General features: G+C 38.6%; 1 protein-coding gene across 1 annotated transcript in view; it reads right to left on the bottom strand.

The window, feature by feature from the left end:
* Positions 1–21,412, bottom strand: part of pappaa (pregnancy-associated plasma protein A, pappalysin 1a) — a 101,809-nt gene that overhangs the window by 21,097 nt on the left and 59,300 nt on the right. Inside the window, exons 11-15 of the mRNA XM_030743034.1 lie at positions 15,581–15,688; positions 15,120–15,255; positions 14,599–14,812; positions 10,511–10,685; positions 888–1,071 (exon numbers count right to left, since the gene is read on the bottom strand). Of these exons, the coding sequence (XP_030598894.1) occupies positions 888–1,071; positions 10,511–10,685; positions 14,599–14,812; positions 15,120–15,255; positions 15,581–15,688 (817 nt within the window). The remainder of the gene's footprint in view (positions 1–887; positions 1,072–10,510; positions 10,686–14,598; positions 14,813–15,119; positions 15,256–15,580; positions 15,689–21,412) is intronic.

Here is a 21,412-nt window from a genome sequence, read left to right as displayed (position 1 = left end):
CTGGAAGCAGCCATCAGAAGATGGGTACACTGTGGTCATAAAGGGATGTAGATTATCAGCAACCATTCTCAGTTGGTACTGAAGAGACCAAAGTGCACCACACCATTACACCAACACCATCCTGAATCATAGATACAAGGCAGGATGGATCGATGCTTTTATGGCGTTTACACCAGATTCTGAACCTACCATCTGAATGCTGCAGCAGAAATCGAGACTCATCAGACCAGGCAATGTTTCGTCAGTCTTCTATTGTCCAATTATGGTGAGCCAGGGTGAGCTGCGGCCTCAGTTTCCTGTTCTTAGCTGACAAGAGTGGCAACTGGTGTGGTCTTTTGCTGCTGTAGCTCATCTGCCTCAAAATTCAACATGATGTGCATTCACAGACGCTCTACCTTGGTTGTGACAAGTTATTATTTGAGTTACTGTTGCTTTCCCATCAACTTGAAGCAGCCTAGCCATTCTCGTTTGACCTCTGGCATCAACAAGGCATTTTTGCCCAGAGAACTGCCACTCACTGAATATTTTCTCTTTTTTGGACCATTCTCTGGAAATCATAGAGACAGCGTGGGAAAACCCAGTAGATCAGCAGTTTCTGAAATACTCAGACAAACTCATCTGTTAACAACAGCATTTAAATCACCTTCCTTCCCTATTCTGATGCTTGGTTTGCAGACGGTTGTCTTGACTATCTCTACATGCCTAAATGCACTGATCTGCTGCCATGTGATTTTCTGATTAGATATTTGTATTAATGAACAGGTGTACCTAATGAAGTGGCTAGTGAGTGTATATATTTATGGGAAGTCTGACAAAAAATATTTGAAGGGTGGCCTGGAAATATGAATCTGCACTTGGATATGTGTATGCAGTACTAGGAAACTCACCCATAAGCTGGGCAGGTTCTCGACACTGAAAGGTGCTCTTTTTGCCATAGGTAGTGCCCTCGGGGAAGCTGAAAAGGGCAGGATGAACATGGTATTTGTCTGGCAGACCACAGTCCACAGGCTCACATGATACCTGTTTGTTCCACTTCCCATTTGCACAAGTTATTGTCACTGAAGTCTCTGACTGTAAAATAAGACAAGACATAACATAATGTGAGTGACTTATAAAGAAATATAAGTGATACAGACCTCTTTCAAAAGAATCTACATAGATGTATAAATATTCATTGATGTGATCTTTAATTTGAATTGATCTGACAGACTGCACTTAGCCTATAAATGTTTACCTCACAAGAAAATGACTATAGCAATTCTGTAATCATTTCAACAAGTTCCTAATCAGTGTGTAACCTAACAAAGCCTGATCAGGCTTAGCTTACTGTATGTCAGTAAGCCTCACAGGCCACTCAGCAGCTCAAGTAACTGCTGATAGCATTTGTAAGGTCAAATCATGTACTTCAGACAACTGATATCCAACAACTGCACAATCAGTCCTAACCCTAAACAGACTGACTTCAGTGAAAGTGTGACAGCTGAAAAACAGACACACACACACACACACACACACACACACACACACACACACACACACACACACACACACACAGGCATATATAAAGTGATCTGCAAATGAATGCAAACGCCTGTGAGTTTCTTCTACATCCATGATTCATCCTCTTTCTGAGTTTATGTTTAGTCACAAAATATAAGAAAGTTGTTATCATATTTAGATAAGAGATAAACAATATAAAATAATATAAATAACAATATAAACAGAAAATATTTCATAAACAAATAGGTACCAGTGGCTTTCCAGTGCTCCCTTCTGAAAGTCAAGCCCCCACAACATTTGCAAGCCTACAGAGGGCATCCTGTGTGACTGGGCTTTTACATGTTGTTGGAATGTGTTAGGAAACTAGAGAACCAAGAGGAAATCCACACATGGGGAGAACATGCAAAATCCCCAAGAAACAGACTCAGACCAGAGCAAACACAGCAGTGGCAACACAGCTCTGCTATTACATACAAAGGCGTGCTTAAATCGCCAGCAAGATAAAGGTTCCAGTATAAGGGATTACCATTTTGGTAAATTGCTTCTAAATTGCCAGAAATTTTGCATTTATTGTGCATGCGTGCGTGCGCGCACTCTGCACATAACAATGTGAAACCATTCTGTTAAAGAGTGGGGAGACACAATATTTTCTGGTATATGCACTCCTGACAACCGACAGGATAATCAGAATATTTCGCAATCTTTTCTGACTTTTTTTTTCTACCAGAAAAGTGTCCTCATATTAGGTGTATTTCCTATTACAAGGTCTTATTCCAGTAAATTATTTGGCTTGTAGCATGAAGTTTAGAGAGATGAGACTAAAATACATCTGAATGATCTAAACCTCAACTTTTTTTTTTTATCCCCTTCCACTAAGTAGGACCATGTAATCCAACAGGAATGTTTAAATTGATAGCCGTGCCAAGAAATCTCACAACAAAGCTGTTAGAGCTCAATCTTTTTGACTTTTTATTCTCGGAACAAGAAAAGAGACCTGCATGAATAACCCATCAATTACACTGGTTGACTTTAATTACACACATCATTTTAAAGAGAGGCCAAACTTCAACACAAACTGCACTCAGCTGGCAATACAAATGTATTGTTTCATAATCTTCTCTCTGTTTCCTTGTATATCTGTCTTTCATCTCGATCCCATTACAAGATGCTGCATAACAGTATCGGGTTCCCTCAAAATAAATAAGCTCCTTTCATATTTGGATATCCAACAAGGTAACATATGCATTGCATGTGAGTGCCTTCTGGAAAATAACTGGGTGAAGAGTTGAATGAGTCAATTGAGATGTGAAGTTGTGGAGAAACAAGTGTCACTCTGAGAGAACTTCAGAAGTCCTCTGCAGAGATGGGAAAATCTCACAGAAGAAAAGACCACCTCAACACCCCTCCATTTATTAGGTCTTTTCTGTAAAGTGACTAGAGAGAGACCAAACTTGAGTAAAATACACATAAGGGCCCACTTAGAGTCTGGTATGAAAAGGCCTCAGAGCAAGATGAAGATATTCCATAAATGAGATGTTTTTGGTCAAAGTGATGGAAACTTCCTGTTATGGCAGGGGCACTGGTTAGAAGTGAAAGAGTGATTGATAAAGCCAAGGAGAGAGAGACTCCTGAAGAAAATCGCACCCTCGCTGGACATGACCTGAGCCTAAGAACCTTCAAGAATGACAATGAGCTAAAGCACACTCTCAAAATAATGTTGGAGTTGCTTCAGAACAAGTATCTAACTTCCTTTAGTGGCTGAGTAAAAGTCAAAGATTTGAACCCCACTGAGTGTCTGTGAACACTGTTTTTTTTTTTTTTGTTTTTTTGTTTTTTTGTTAATGACAGATTTAAGTTTTCGATTTTCACTGAATTTGCAAAAAAAAAATTCTAAAAAAACACATTTCTCTTCATCCTTTTGATCTGTCATGAGTGTAAAGAGTATAGATTGTGAGCATTTGAGAGCAGATTTATAATAAAATCACAATTAGGTGTGCAAGGCATGAAGAAAACTTTCTGAAGTGACTGTATATGTAGGGTTGTGTCTGTGTGTACGACTGTGTGTGTAAATGTGTGGGAATTTTCCTTCCTTTAAAAAATTTATAGCTGCCTGTTTCTCTTCCAGTAGCAATTTTAACAACCTTTGGCTACGCTTCCTAATTCAAGCCAGACAGATTTACAGACAAATGAACCAACAAACAGCGCCTTCCCTCAACATAGGGATTTGCCTTCATATAGATAGCAAACAAGCAAATAATAACATGATTGCACGTTATTACAAATATATATCAATAATGTTTTTTTTGTTTTTTAGTCCTCCCAAAAGCTCTCACAAAACAGTTTTTTGGGGAAAATCCTTTTCTCAGAATCAGAGGTTGTATTTGTGAAATATGCACAGTGGCAAGATCAGCTAATGGTTCTGGACAACGGTATGCTTAGAACAGTAGAATATTACTGAGAATGTAACAGTAGTCAGAAACCCCTAGGCCCCACATTTTAGCTTAACATGTCAACATGCAGGGTGACCTGAGTTTAAAAGCAATGTTTTGATCTACAAGATCTTCCTAAGGAAGAACAAAGAGATTCACAAAGTACCTCGCCAGAAAACAAAACTTGCCCACATCCTCACTGGGCAGCCAATAACAAGCACATACTTGCTTGTCTGATGTACATGCACTTGGTTGAGGGTTGGGGGGGAACAAGATCTCCTGCGTGTACCACTGACCTTGGGGACATACCTACCTATAACAAACTACTTACAGAAGTTATCGAGCAGGTGGTGACTACTTTTCTATACTGGGGGCTGGAGCCTAACTACCTGTCATAGGGTAAGAGGTCCCCAGTCTGTCACAAGGCTAACCCAGCAAGACAGACAACCATTTACACCTATGGCCAATTTGGTGTTACCAATTAACCTAACCCATGTGTGTTTTTGGAGTACCCAGAGAGAACTCACAAAGACAAAATGCTGAAAGGCCCCAGCCTGGATTTGAACCTAGGACCTTGCTGTGACACAACAGCACTAACCACTGCAACACCATGCTGCCCAGATCAGCGTTTGATACATACATCAACTTGGGATAGTACAAATAGATTTATAGACACTTTACTTCAATGCGACTTGAAGATTATCTTTTCATCAGATGGTGGTTTGGTGTGGTTATTTTTAATTCAGATGCAGAGAATGGACAGGTCTGTAAAAGGAAACGCCTAGGTGAAATAGATGTGACTTCTTCACTACCAGCACTCAGTGTTCCCTAACCACTTCAAAGGGAGAGAAAGATAGGGAAAACAGACAGCAATAAAACACACATATACAAATCAAGCAAATAAGGGAAACAGATTTGTTCCAACGATAGCATTATGTTGGTGTTCCCAGAATCTCTTTGACATCAGTGAACCAAGAATGTAATTGGTTAATGAAATGAGACAAGATTATGCTTCCTACTGCACTTTTCAACTTTAGTGTGGAGGTGTGCATGTCTTTGCAAGGACTAGCGCAGGTGAAAAAAGAAAAAAAAAAAAGATGAGAGCATATGAGCGCTATAAATCTGGCCAGGCGATTTTATTACGAGCACTTTGACTCAAAGCACATTTCGTTTATTACATTTAAGACACAATGTGCCCAGTGTTTCTTTTGAATGTGAATTGCTTTATTTTACCAATTACATCCAGCAGTTGTACAGTTTAGGTTACATCTGTGTTGCTGTTGGAGTCAAAGTAACAACAGTGCTGTTCTTGATTGGACTGTATAACTTGCAATCAAACACCTTCAAAACGTTGCATTCCACTGTTAAAACAAATTAGAGTTATGTCAAAAGTGATCATTTACAGTGCTGTTTCAAGTAAATTGTGTCTTTTATTTGCTGTGAGACTTGCAAACGCTTTGGGAAAGAGTCTTCTACTGCCCTAACTGCAATAGACTATAATGAGTACAATAATGACTACAATAAACTCGTAATGCAGCTTATGCATAAGTTCAATAAGGACAGTTTCTATTCATTCAACTACCTGCTTTCCTGGGTGTTCGGCCTGTTAGACTATTTTTTACATCACTTCCTTTTGCCCACACTGTCACACTAATTTCTGTATTATCACTCTTCACTCAGGCCCAATTTTTTTCTCACCCAGCTTCTGTGAGCCAATCAGTCACTCCATGTGCATTAAAGCTAATTGGCCTACTGTCATTCTGCCATTCAGTTTCAAATTCATGCAACCTGCCTCCTGCCCATCTCCACCTCATCCTGACCAGTTAGAGATTCATATCCAATTCTCCACCTGCTTCATCTCTGATTGCATTTATTAAGGGGAAAAGGTTATCTAAACCTACCTTGCCCTGTGTGAAAAAGTAATTGCCCCCTAAACCTAATATCTGGTTGTGCTACCCTTGGCAGCAAGACCTGCAATCAAGCATTTATGATAACTGGCAATGAGTCTTTCACATCACTGTGGAGGAATTTTGGTCCACTCGTCTTTGCAGAATTGTTTTAATTTAGCCACATTGGAGGCTTTTCAAGCATGAACAGCGTGTTTAAGGTCATACCAAAGCATCTAAATCTGACTAATCAAAATCCAAACTTCGATTAGGCCACACTAAAACCTTTATTTTGCTTTTCTGAATATTCAGAGGTGGACTACCTGGTGTGCTTCTGAACACTATGCTGCTGCATAACCCAAACACGCTTGAGCATCAGGGCATGAACTGATAGCCGGATATTTTCCTTCAGGATTTTCTGGTAGAGAGCAGAATTTATGGCTCCATCAAGTTGTCCAGGTCCTGTAGCAGCAAAGCAGCCCCAGGCCATCAAACTACCACCACTATGTTTGACTGTGTGAAGTTCTTTTTTATGAAATGCTGTGTTAGTTTTATGTCACATGTAATGGGACTCAAACCTTCCAAAGTTAAACTTTTGCCTTCTCAGTCCACAGAATGTTTTCCCTAAAGTCTCAGGGATCATCAAGATGTTTTATTGGCAAATGTGAGACAGCCTTTGTGTTCTTTTTGATCAGCAGCAGTTTTCACCTTGCAGCTTTCCTACTGATGCAGTTTTTTCTGCAGTCTTTTTCTTATTGTTGAATCATGAGCACTGACCTTAATTAAGACAAATGTGGCCCATAGTTCTTTGGATGTTGTTTTGGGTTCTTTTGTGACGTTCTGATTGAATCGTCGATGTGCTCTTGGAATAATTTTGCTAGGTTGGCCACTCCTAGAAACGTTCACCAGGTTTGTTCTCCATTTGTGGATAATGGTTCTTGCAGTGGCTCGCTGGAGTCCCAAAGCCTTAGAAATGATTTTGTGACCCCTTCCAGACTGATAGATGTCAATGACTTTGTTTCTTAGTTCTTAGATCATGGCATGATGTGTTGCGTTTTGAAATCTTTTAGCCTACTTCACTTTGTCAGACAGGTTCTATTGAAGTGATTTCTTGATTCAACAGGTCTGGCAGTAATCTGGGCTGGGAATGGCTGGTGAAAATGAAGTCAGCTTTCCAAAAAATGTGGTTAGTCACAGTTAATTCACGATTTAACATGGGTGGCAATCACTTTTTCATGACATGTGGGGTAGCTTTGGGTAGCTTTTTTCCCTTAATAAATGAAATCATCATTTAAAACCTGCATTTTGTCTCAGGTTATTTTTGTCTTACATTAAAATTAGTTAGATGACCTGAAACATGTAAGTCTTACAAATATGCAAAATAATAAGAAATCAGGAAGGGGCGAATACTTTTTCACATTGTACTTGTCTCCTGGAATGAAACTTCTCCAGTTGCACCTTGAAAATTTGGCAGTGGTGAGCACTGTATAATTTTTGTGAATTACACAGAGCCCAACAATGTAAGATGTTAGCTCACACTACATCTTTTAACTGGACTGCCTGCAGCCAGAACCTGTGATCTCCGTGCTTATACTCTACATTACAATTAACTGCATTACAAGCCACCATGTGGAGCTCTCACCAAGACCACACTTAGTTTGTTCACTGACAATTTCAAAAAATTTTATTCATACTGTAACATTACCTAATTAGTGGTAGTGTCCCCAGGACTCACAAAAATCAAAATGAAAACACTGTTAAAACAAATATGTTTATTCTGGAGAACTCACAATGAATTGTATGAATGATTTGATTGCATGGAACTGAGAAAAAAAAAAATCTGAAATTTCTTGATTCCATAGTTTAATTCACACAGAAAATTTCTTCAAAAAAAGTAGAAAAAATATTTTTTCTCTTTCATATTTAAGTAAAACAAATAGTATTTATACTTTTAACAAAATTTGCATCTGTACATGAATGCCTATTTTCAATCTCACAAATGTTTTTTCAAAAATTCTCATTTCTTAACCACATTCTTGTCGAACTTTTTCAATTTACTTACAAACCTTTTTGATGATTTGGTTAATGTTATAAATTTAACTTTATATCCTGGGCATTTCTGGTGTCTTTCAAATGTGTAAGCATCTTATCTTTCCCCAAGAGGTCTTGTGTTTATGGATTTCACATGACCATGAAATCATAAATTAATGGCTCCATTAAATTATCAGGTTTCATTTTAAGAGACAGGAGATCCTTTGCAGTGACTGATAATTTGAAATCACAGGAATTCCCTCAAAAAAGTATTCAAATTCTCTGTGGCGTCCCACAAGGATCCGACCTCGGCCTACTACTTTTTAACAATCCAACATGCTCTTAATGCCATCTGGCTCTCTTTGATGTGGATGAGTAGTTACACTACTCAGAGCCCCTCCCTCTTCGCCCGATCTCTAACGGTGAGCTCTGACACCATACAGATGAAGTTAATTTTCATTGCTTGTATCTAAGATTTATTCTTTGAGAACACTACCCACAGCTCAGGGACAAAATTGAAGGTCAGAAAGTACATTGATCAGTAAAAACACACCTTCATAGCTTCATGCTCAGCTCTTATCTCAACAAATGCTACACCAATCTGTCAATCTCCCATTCCACTGTCCCCTCCCCTAACCCAAAGTAGGCACCCTTTTCTGGCTGGGAACCATGGCCTTGGACTTGGAAGTACTAATTCTTATCCCTGTTGATTAACACTTGACTGGAAACTACCCCAGTATGAATTAGAGGTCACCAATTAAAAGAAGCCAGAAGCAAAAAGCAATGGGGTGGTCCGAAGACTACTGAATTAGAAGTCTTTTTTACTGTATACCACTATAAAATGTGTCCAAATTAGGAAAAAAAAAAAAAAAAAAAGCTGCTTTGCCTTGCTGGAGAGAAAAGGTCAGAAAATATAATAATAAAAAAAATAGCATCTTACAATTAATAGGAAAGTTACACAGTGTAGATTTCAGAAAATATATGTAATTCTGTTTATGTTAATTTGAGTTAACTTCAACATGCTCACTTGATACCAACAAAACTGAGCACATACCTTTTATCTGACTGAATGGATACAATAAATTATCCATAAATAACAAATCCTTGTAATATCTTTGAACTATCAGTCACCATTTGTGGCAAACATGCAAAAGAAACTACTACAAAAGTACAAAAAGTACTACAAAAGAAAGTATTTGGCATAAAGTTCTACTTCCTCTAATACTTTCGCCATCCTTTTATGCCTCTCCTTTGCTTGAAAGCATACATTATCACTAAATGATCTGGCACTAGTGAATAGACACACTGTGCATCATCAATCAAAATATAAAGCAATTATAAGTCTATAGATTTTGCACATAAAATGTGTATGCTTGTATGTTTTACTATAGTGTTGAATAGATAAACAGACATACATTATTTTCATGCGCTGCTATACATGAGTAAACTACTTTGTGGTCCTAGAACCTGTCCAGCAAAGACAACTTGCACATAACATATGGAACAACCCATAGAAGAAGTATCTTTACAATATGAAAGTCAGAGTCCAAACCGAGCATCAGAAAATTAATTATCTGTAACCCTTCTTACGCCTTTATTCTGTTCTAGCTTCTTTCTCCTCCTCTTCTTTACTCCACACACAGAAACACACACCCCATAGAAACAATATATTACAGGATTGTCTCTTTTTCTCCAGGCTAAAATACACACCCCATTGCTCTAAGAGAGCATTAATAGATTGTTTTGTAGACAGCTTTACAAAGCCATAGAGGAGGATAAAGCATTTATATGGTCTTTATGGCATCTTGGTCAAAATGCAAAAGATTTACAATGTTGTATGAACTGCCCCGATCATTTGTTTAGGTGTGGTGTGCAAGCATCTGTGTGTGTACACTGTATCTCCCCACATCTCTGTGCAAAGAGATTGCCTTGTACTTGACTGTTTGTTTGTTGGTATCTACATAGAAGCATTTAATATGTGCTGCTTTGTGACAGCGGTAGCAAATCTCTGCCCTTTAACAGAGACTTCAATGTGTGCGAAATGAGAAGGAATGGAGCGAGGGGGAGAGAGAGAGCAGATGCTACGCTATGATGTCATCATCCCAGTGGACTAGAAATACAAAGTGACTGTTTGAAGTGATGGTGCAGCATGCTCAGCAAGAGACTAAACACTTTTATGTCTGTGCTTGTCTAATGCATGTGCATGTGGCACACGCATGCGTCGGTGTGTGTATGTGTGGTGGTGGTGTTTTTGCATGTGTGTAGTAAACTATAAAGAGGAAGAGACTGGGACTCCACTTTTCAGTGCAGCACTCATCTACCTGGAAGATTATGATGTCATTCTCCCTGGAGGCTTTCTGTGCCAAGCCTGTTTTTTTGCAGGTGACAAAATAAAGGCAAAGATAGAGAAGAGAGCTGAAAGAACGCTTGCTTGCACTTTTGTCTTATGGACATTTGTGTATTTGAGTTTGCACAAATGCATGTTTGTGTATGCACAGACAAGTGTGCATGTATTTTCCATAAACTACAGAACAGATTTTAAATTTTTTCAGTCGAATGCTTTCATGTGTATGTTTATGTATTCTTGTTTTTCTGTGTGAAGTGAACTATGAGGCTGCCTATGCGTATTTAAACATGTGTGCAGCAGTGTGTTTGTATGCTCACCTGACTCTTGATGATGTCATCGTCCTGGTGGACTTGCAGGACATATCCAGAGTTGCAGGAGATGGTGCAGCGATCTCCATTGTAGAAGTGGTGGCCAGGGCTACTGCACTTTAGCTCTGCATTGCGGATCAGGGGTTCCTGGCAGTCAATGGCCTCGCACGAATAATGTACACAACTACAAGGCATTGTGTGTGTGCGGACAGGGGTGGGGGTGGGGGTGGGAGGGCGTTAAAGAAGAAGAACAGAAAAAAGAAAGCTAAACGAAACCATATTACAAGTTAAAACTAACATGCAATTCTTTTGTGAATAAAATAACACATCAAACTCAGAAACACAGAAGCAGTCCTCCAAACAGACAAATTATACATCGAATCAACTGCATCCATCCATCAATGACTGCTTAACATATCAAATCAATAAGCTACGTGGAGAAAAGACTGCCATCTTTGCAGTGCACATGAAAGTGGTCTGTGCATATTAGGGAATTAAGAGTCACAGGATAGATTCCATGTGAGCTACAATGGTGCAGTCTGACCACATCTCTATGTTAGCATCCTGATGGAGAAGGCATTTAACACTCTTGGAATGCTTGGGCGCCCAGGGCACCTTTTTACAACAGTCTGCACTCTGTAGTATAGGGTTCCCCTATGAAGTGAAGGGAGAAAAGAAGAGAGAAATAAGGAAAAGTCTTTCACTCTCTCTCTCTCTCGTTCAGTGTGTGTGTGTGTGTGTGTTTGTTTGTGTGTGTGTGTGTGTGTGTGTGTGTGTGTGTGTGTGTGTGTGTGTGTGTGTGTGTGTGTGTGTGTGTGTGAGAGAGAGAGAGAGAGAGCGTGAGAGCTGGGGTGGGGGGCCAGAGAGAGAGAGAGGATGTAAGAAAATACAGATCTGGAGAAACATTGTTAAACTCAGTCCTACAACAATGGAATTTCTCTCTTTCTCTTTGTATCTTTTTACTTTTGCTGCTTTTTTTTTTCACATATTTCATACACTGTCCGTCGTCCCTCTCAAGATTATTAATGATCCAAGCCCTCTATGTATCTATAGTATTCCATATGCCCTTCATTTTTTACCTTACTCTTTTGCTCCCACTACGTTAACACATGTTGAAAAGAAGCTAAGTTGAGCAGGTGAAGAATGTTTATAAAGCACGACAGCAGCAGTCCCTGACGTCTGCTCTTTGAGGACAAACTTGGGAGACCTAGGAGCCTGCTCTGTGGACACTTTGGCTTTGAACAAAATCTCTTTGTGGTTTTCTGCTAGTCACTCTGGAATTTATGACATAAATTACAATTAACTACCTGGAAAACTACCCTCCTTCCCTGTAAATGAGAATGCATTATACACCACAGGAAAATAGTTTGACAGAAAGAAGAATAAAATAGAAAACTATACAACAACTTTGGAGAATATCTTTCCATTTCTTTTTTTTACACAAATTAAAACAAATCCAAGAGTTCTCACTGGGGTGATGAGTGTGAAAATTAAGAAAAGAAACATGCAACAAACTAAGAGAAACCAAATTATATATGTGTGCATTTGCTTGCAGACAAGCTTGGGACATAAAACTGAGTCATGTTAATAGCTCCTGTTGTTAACAACTCAGGGAAAAAAAGGGATGTGGTGTTTTGTGGAGGCATAAGTATTACGGGAAATATGCTGCTCAGCCCAGGAGAATGAGAGAAGGAAAGTGGGAGCAGGAGGCACAAAAAGGGGAGAATTAAGAAGAAGAAGATGGCAGTTAGAAGGAAAGGAGGATCATGTGCAAGTAAAGGATGAGAAGACAGAAAAGGATAACAGCTGACATGAAGTAGTGAAGGAGCAGGGATGTAGTAAATCAGGGAGAGGGAGTGGGAATATGTGAATAAAGTAAATTACTGAATGAAGTAAAATGTAGAACAGAGGCGAGCAGCTTTCAAAGTGGGATACAAACAGCAAAAGGCAGATGATGAATTGGTATTGATTAAAGAAAAAACAGACCTATGACACAAACACAGCGAGCCTGTATTTTCTACTTCTATTCGACACTATACGTGCTATATCATCATATTCAGCTTGTGGTATGTTCAGGGCTTCTGAAGATAAGTGGGCATTGTCTCCTTGGCTTGCCATCATATAAGCAGGGTTTTCAAGGGCTCCTGGAAATTAGATCAAGTGAAGAGAATATGAAAGAAAGGAAAGTCAGCAAGAACTCTTGGAGAAAGCAACTATGCCTCTGTGTGCGGCAACAAACAATTTCCTGGCTGATGCAGATGCACAGCAGTTTTAATCTATTTAGGTGCACTTGGATGTCTCACTGGCACACAACAAAAGCCACAAACAGCTCTATCTCTCCACACAGAACTCCAGACCATCCATTCTTTGGGTATTGTGGTGCGTATTAGTGCATTTCTTGTTGAAAGGTTTGTGGAATCATCATCTCTATGAACTGTTACATGCATGACGGTGGTGGGGAAATGGATCAATTCTGACTCTGTGTGTGGTCTTCTTTAGATATGTTGGTTGCTATCTTACAGTACAGCTAAATAGGTAATATCTGTTTTGGCGATTCACCCACCAGCTCGCGAAAATGACATGAGCATCTTTAATGGCTTTTATTAAAGCTGCTCATTATTACAAAGTTTTGCATTCAGCTGTTATGAATCTTTATGCATTCCACACAGTAGAATTTCCGAATCAGAAATACTGCTCCACACTTGGCCTCACCTTTGATGCCTGATTGATAGCCAGTTTATTTAAGTTAGAGTTGAAGAAACAGCAACTCACAGCCCCATGAACAATGTACCAAATTTACAGAAACACATGCTTGGATTTTACACAGGTTTTAGTTCACCTCATCTATATATAGTGTGTCCTGTGAAGTGAAGAGAAAGTTTTGGAGTCAGGGGAAACATGAAGGTTTGTTTGATGTCAACTGCCACTTTTTTCTGCTCTGTATGGCACATATGGAGTTATATGTGAAAGATTATCCAATTCAAGGCCACCAGATTTTTGTTTGTTTTTTTAATTGGCCTTGAGCAATACGTCTCCAGGCTTTCTGAGGCTTTTTCAAAGTTTTACTTTGGACATTGGCTGTTTTGTTTTTGTTTATTTTTTTCCACTCATTTACTAAAACAGATTAACAGTAAAGTCATGTCCTTAAGAAATAGGAAGAAATCCATCAAAGACCTGACATAGCACCTGAGAGATGCATCTGACCCTTTAGTTGATCCATCTGCTGTTTGCTGATGCCTGAAATGGTTTCAGTGGAAGGGTGGCTGTCAAGAAACCATTCTTAAAGAAGGGAAACAGGGAGAAAAGGCTGAGGTATACCAAATTACACAAGAACTGGACTGAAAATCAGTGGCAACAGGTCTGATGGACTGATGAATGGTTCAAATCACTGCCAGTATGTAAGGAGGCAATGAGGGGAGAGGCACAACAGTGAGTGTCTACAGCCATCTGTGAAACACGGTGGAGGCTCTGTCGTGGTTTGGGGCTGCATTTTACTCATTGTCAAAAGTGATGGAATTATGAATGCATAACGTACCACCAGAGTTTGATCAACTATGCAATATCATCTGGAAACAGCTTCATTTTTGAGCATGACAGTGATCTTAAACACACTACAGTACCAATACAGTAAAAGCATATCTGGATAGAAAAACACACCATGGATTGGCCTCCCCAGAGCCCGAACCACAACATTATTGAAGCAGTGTGGGATCATCTTGACCAAGAACGAAACAACATCCAAAGATGACCTTTGAATGTCCTTCAAGAAGCCTGGAGAACCATTCCTGAAGACCTCTTTGAGAACACCAAATATTGACTTTCAAGCTCTATTAGAATTGTACAAACATTATTTTTCTTTATTTTCTTCTTATGTTCAGTTTTTGTTTGTTTCAATAAATCACTGTAAATTATCCCATTTCCTGGCAAAATATAAAGAAGTGAGGGGTGGCTCAAGGCTTTTGCAAATTGCTGTATATATTTATAAAACTAGTATAAATGTAGTTGTATTATTGTATAAATTGTGCATGGACAAAATTTGCATCTGTGTGTAAAATATGCAAGCATCATCTTCTGCAGTGTTACATCCTTAGCCTCACCTTTGTCCTGTGGGATTGTAGATCTCGTTGCTTTGGCAGCCACTTATTGTGATGGGGTCAAAAGACTGGAAGGAACGCAGGGCTACACCAGAGATGGCCACGAGGTGAGAAGAAAATATAACCAGGATAGCCTTGGTGTGGTAAAAGGCCACTGATAGGTCATGACTCACTGGGATCACCAAAGGGTTAGTGCGGCAGCTCAGACGCCACTCACCTGTGGAGAGGATATTGGGGCCGAGAACCAAAGACAAAACATAGTGCATTGAGGTTGTGCTAGAGAAGGTAAGGGACAGAAGCAGATGTTAACGAACCTCAAAGATGGAAAGGAAGAGAAAGCCTACAAAGCAGCTGGTGATGAAAAACTGATACAACATTCTAACTGTGACAGTGAAGTTAAAAAAAGGGATGAAAGCAACACTTAAGGGGGTTCTATATGATGTATGCATCCAGTATTCCACTTAGTTAGACTGATATGGAAGAAAGTAAGTAGCAGGTTGAAAATACATTAAGAGAATTCTCACCTAGACTATGGATACCCTCTTTGGTGTCCACCAGCTGAACAGTAATATTACATTGTGTTTGATCAATGAAGCCAGTCCCATCAGCAGCCAAGTGTATAATTACTGCTGCTGCCACCATGGGATGAGAAAAGTGGGCCTGAATAAAGAAAAAAAAAGGAAAAGCACAAAGCTAAGTGTAATTGATCACTTGTATAATCACTTGTATCCAGTATTTCCAAGTGTGTGCGTGTGTGTGTGTGTGTGTGTGTGTGTGAGTGTGTAAAACCACACTAATGCAAATTCACGTAATATCTAACACACAAATACTTTCCCAATCCAGGCATCTTATGCCGATGGCCCTCTAAAGCTTCATTAGTATGTGTGACAGGCCAGCAGTTTGACATTATTGCATTATTATTATAGAACATTCAACCCAAAAGCACAATTTTCATGTGTCACCTGAACATGGATATTGGTGTTACCTTAAGCCAGTATGTAGAATATGCCCAGGTTAAATCAGCCCCACGACAGGGGAACCACGCATACTGTGACACTCCATCGGACAGATCAAACACCTTGGACTGACATGTCTGGAGAAATACAAGTGACAGAGAAGAGAAATTGAGGAATTTTGTCTAAATTTTTTTATTAATATATATATATATATATAGTTTTAACAAATGAGACCAAATTTCTCACAGAAGAAAAAGAAATGTCAAAAGAGCATATGTGTGGAACTTTGGTTTTACTGACTTAAAACTTGATTTAAATAAAAGGCACTCACATAATTCATGTATTTTGAGTGCTACCATGTTTTAGTCAAAAACCAACAGTTTAATAACACAATTTATGAAATACATGGCTAACACATGCTAAGGAGAAAAAAATCATCCTAAAGATGATGTTGTTTCATTTATTATATCTATCTGGTGGGTGCTGGATTAAGCCCAGGCTGCCATTTGTCACCGATTCAGACCATGGCACAAACAAAATTATTGTGACCACGTGCAATGAGCTTCTCATCAAGTTACCCTTGGTACAGTTGCTATGAATATGAGGACCTGTTCTGCAAACACTTGCAATCAGGCGCATCAATACGGTGATAGATGGTGCAATTGAAAGGCACTAAGCAGACTTGCTTTTATCTAGGAATATAACCAGAACACAACCATTTGGTAACCATTTAAGCCCAGTCCCTTAATGCAAAGACATGCATCACAGACAAGTTGCACAAACTGACTCAGATTGTTTGTAATGTGTTGGTAATCTGTTTCCATTTATTAATTGGACAGCAATTATTTCTAAACTTGTCTGAGAGTGACTGCAGTCAGTCCAGGTCAGACACGAGGCAACCTGTGCAATGTGGTCGCCCAGAAGTTAACCCTTCATAAGGCAAGTGGCAATTTCCACACACTTTATATATGATGCCTATCCTGTGCGTCAGTGAGGATAAGAAGCATGTGGTTTTGAAGAATGTGGTCATGGCCTAATGTTGCCCTCTGGCAGGCGCTACAGGTGCATCAAAGCCAGAACAAACAGACTCTAGAACAGTTTCTTCGCCAGAGCAATCACCACCCTGAACTCTCACACTGACCCACTGTAACTGTGCAACACTCATATCTCTGTGCCATATTATATTATTTATACTGAACAATATCTATCACTCCTATATTGTGTAATATCCAGTATTCATTCACTAGTGCAATATTCATTCACGAAGTGCAATATTCACCATCATTATTATATGTATACACTTATTTTTATTTTATTTTAATTTTTTTACAACATATATTTTATACATTCTCTTATTTTCTGTATATATTTTTATACAATTTATTTTCTGTATATTTTATAAATTATGTTTTATTTCTGTATATTTTTATATTATATTATATTATTATATTTTTATTTTAGAGAGTTTGACTTCCTATTGCATGGCACCGAACAGGAGTGGCCCTCCAATCTCATTGTACATCCTGTATAATGTCAATAAAGGCATTCTATTCTATTCTAAATTTATAATGTTCTAAAATGCATGTTCCTTTCATCACGTATGTGTTTTTTCTTGTATTTTTTTATATTTTATTTAACCTTTTTTATACAGGTTGTCCCATTGAGACTCAATGTCTCGTTTGCAAGAGAGACCTGTTTCAAGCAACATAATAAATATTCAATAATAAAATAGAAACTATATATATATATATATATATATATATATATATACCCCTACTTTTCCACAACTGTCGCTGTTTGTGTACTGTTTGGAATGACATGCAACTGACGTGCATTGTGTGCAGCTCTGTATATATATGTATATATATACAGAGAACCCAATGGAACCATATATATATATATATATATATATATATATATATATATATATATATATATATATATATATATATATATATATATGGTTCCATTGGCTTTATTGAGTGATGACTTCCAGGTCCACGTGTGGTGTATACATTCCAAATTTGAAATTTGGTGGAGTATCTCAAGGGTCTTATTCACGAGTGTCCACAGATGGTTATAGACACTCCCTGTTTTACCTCTTTCCAGATCTCCTCTGTACATACTGATGATGACTTGATCCAAAATTTTCAAATTGGGTTTCTTCACTCCTTAAAACCTGTTGCCACTGATTTTCAGCCCAGTTTTTGTGAAAGTTGGCATATCTCAGCCTTTTCTCTCTGTTTCCCTTCCTTAAGAAATGGCTTATTGACAGCCACTCTTCCACTAAGACCATTTCTGATGCGGCCTCAGCAAACAGAAGGACCAGATCAGGACACATTATGCACAATGCTGAGATAAGTTTTTATTTGATAGGGAATCACACTGTTAGTGCAAAAATCCTACTTTATGCCTTTCAGACTGTTATTTGTGTCTTTTTAGTAGATTTGACTAAAAAATGGGAACAAATTACATGTTTTTGCAACAGGCTGCTGGTAACAAAGTGCTTAAAGCTTTGTTAAGTTGTCTGTTATCTATAAACACAACACTGATTCATCCCTTGAGTTCGGTGTCATTTTTATGCTTTAATTATTCATTGGTCAATGTTGGTTCAACAGACAGAAAAACATTCCTCTGAAAATGGTCAGGTAAAAGGACTGGACGAAAAATGAGGGGAAAAGCAGCCATTGTCCAAAGAAAAACTCTGAAAGACCATCAGAAAACCTGAAGAAAAAAATGACAGGAACATCTGCCTCTTTTGGAGCAAAAAATAAAAGAATGAAGGGTGACTCGAGACTTTTGCACAGTACTCTATATCTAGTGGCCGAGCTTCTAGACCTTTACAATGTCCATTGCTATCAGCTATTGTTATCAGGGATGATTCATGAAAAGCTTTCTCACTGTGTTGTCACCCCTACTTTTCCACAACTGTCCCTGTTTGTGTACTGTTTGGAATGACGTGCAACTGACGTGCATTGTGTGCAGCTCTGTTTGTTTTTGTCAACAAACCCAGCATCCTGTTGTGTCACATGCTCCACAACCCCCACCACTTTTTCGGTCTTTTATACTAGTCTCTGTTTTATGTACTCACCATGCCCACTCTGTCATGCCACACGTGTCCACTAGAAGCCCTCAGAGAGTATTTGGGATTTTATCTACCACCTTAATTTGTGGCTTGTGTTGCAGAAATGACTAATGCATATTAAAGTGATGCAAAAGATAGTTGTTGTGTTTTATTTTCAGTTTAATTTATTTATCAGTTAACTTTCTAAAAGGAAAAATTGTTCAAAAAATGCAACAAAAAAAAGAAAGAAAGAAAAAAGAAAAGAAAAGAAAAGAAAAAGGATATTCCAAATATCTTGCAGAACTTGCCACAGTTCTTGCATGGCTTTAGGCTGTCTCAGTTGCATCTGTCTCTTCATGTAATCCCAGACAATGATCAGAGCTCTGTGGGGACTGTACCATCTGCTGCAGTACTCTTTGCTCTTCTTGTTGCAGAACATAGTTTTTTGGACTCTGGCTGTATGTTTGTGGTTGTTGTCATGTTGAAAAATAAATCTGGGACCAATCAGTTACCTTCTTGATGATATCATGTTATGGATCATAATAAAATCTATCTGGAACGGTCAAAAGTGCAAGTTAACCAAAGTGATTTGTAAAATAACAAGACTCCGCTTCATATGTACTATTCCTAAACCTAAATTTGAATATAGCACTGGGTACAATTGCAAACAGTTTGTAAACCCAGTGACATCCCTGCTGAAATGTAAAGTAAAGTGAAAAAATAAAGACACACTAGCTATATGCACAAGTTTCAGCTCTATGGGGATTTAGAGCTACAGATCGGAAACTAAGATTTCAGTGATCGAGCTGCATTTAACAACACAGAGTTGATTTCACTGGTGCTCACAGTGGTCACACCAGAGCGTGAACCCCACTTAAAATGCTGATGTGTATTTTCATCAGAGCAAAAATTGAATTTAAACTTGTCCAGGCCTGTATGGGGTTAAGCACTCGTTAAAGTCATTATTTAATACTTAGAAACCACCCAACACTACATCCTTGTTTAAAAATACATTTTCACTTTTACCATTAAGTCTAAAAGCTATACTATAGTAAACTATAAGGTTTATAAAATGTAGCAACTTGCTAATGTCAGGGTTTATACATTTATAATGTAAACAGGTTTCCCCAAAGTTGTGGCTCAGCATTTTCTTTTCTTGTCTTTAAATTTAAAGTACCTGTGGCATTTTTCAAGCATTAATATCAATGCAGCACTATCAGCGTCTCTTTGAAAACAATATGGTCACCTCACCCACCCCAATCTGCTTTGAAGTACGGTCGTATAGAATGACTGTAAATACATTTAATTTCTGCCATAGTCAGCGAGCACATCTGAAACATGAACAACTACTGTAGTATCATGTGGAGTTATACATTACATGATTACAGAATCACATTATTATTGTTATGCCTTGGGTATGGGACTTTAGAAAAGTGTACTCATTTACCTCATTAGCATTGTCAGCATTGTGAACCAGTTAGAAGGGACATGGAGAGAAGTAAACATGATAAATGATAAAAGACTACTGAGGGATAGATAAACACAGATAATGTGAAGAGAGGACACATACCCAAGGACGGTGAATTTTGCTTGCTGCCCTGAGCTAGTGAAATGAGACACCAGTAACATGAGACTTTTGCTAGGGAGGCTGCCACCGTGGAAAACTGTCCAGAGCAGCTATCTGTCCATCTATCTGTCCCCTGGATCTGTTGATGTGACCTTTCCGATCAGAGCTGAAGTGGCAGAAATGAGAAATGCAGGTGACAAAACCTAAGATAAGCTGCCATGAGGGTATGGTTCCATGTGAACGCAATCATGAAAAGATTCTTCGTGATAATCACGCCAGGTTTTTTTACCATAACAAATGGCAATTTGTTGAATTTTAATGGAAAAAAATAGACTAATGAGAATGAGAATAAAGGTTAGCTCAACTTAGTTTCACTTTGAACAACTGCAGTGCGGCTGGCTGTGAATCTATACCTCACACACAACCATAAGCCTGCTAATGTGCTGAGGGCCTGCTTCCATTGCCAACTCTCCCGTGACAGAGCAGGTGAAAAAACCCTTTATATGTGTAAACTAATAACTTGTTTATGTAAACGCAAATAGCACCAGCTTGACATTCCTGTTTCTCCTGTACTTCACCGCCTTCAAGCAAACAACCCCACTTTATCAAAGCAGCAGAAGGTAATTCACTTTCAGCTCTGTATTGAAAGCCCCCCACCTGTGAGTCAGCTGTACTAAATACCACACCACTGTGGCGTTCTTGTTAAATTATAATTAGGTCCATAAGTTCTTGGACAATTACACTTTTTTTGTGTGATTTTGCCTCTGGACACCAACATGGTGGATTTAAAATTTTTAAAAGTCCCAATGTGATTGAAGTGCAGACTTTCAGCTTTAATTTGACAAATATATTGCATTAATTGTTTAGGAATTATAGCCGTACCCCCATTTTAAGAGGCTCTACAGTAATTGGGTAATTGATGGGCAAGCAGTGATGAGGTCTGTTCCTTTGTTATTCTGTGAGAAATTAAGCAGAAAATGATCTGGAGTTGATTCCAAGTGGTAAACTTGTGTTTGGTAGTTTTTCAGTGGAACTTTCCATATAAGGTCAAAAGAGATGTCGGTGCAAGTGAAGGAGGCCATCATTAGGCTGAAAAAACTAAATAAACCTATCAGAGGCGTAGTAAAAACTTTAAGACTGGCCAAATCAACAATCCAGTACATCTTTAAAAAGAATGAATGCGCTGATCAGCTCAGCAACACCAAAAGGCCTGGAAGACCACAGAACACA

The sequence above is a fragment of the Archocentrus centrarchus genome, chromosome 12 (genome assembly GCF_007364275.1).
Source record: "Archocentrus centrarchus isolate MPI-CPG fArcCen1 chromosome 12, fArcCen1, whole genome shotgun sequence".
Taxonomy (NCBI): Eukaryota; Metazoa; Chordata; class Actinopteri; order Cichliformes; family Cichlidae; genus Archocentrus; species Archocentrus centrarchus.
Note: the sequence above shows the minus strand (reverse complement) of the source record. Positions and strands in the feature narration are given on the sequence as shown.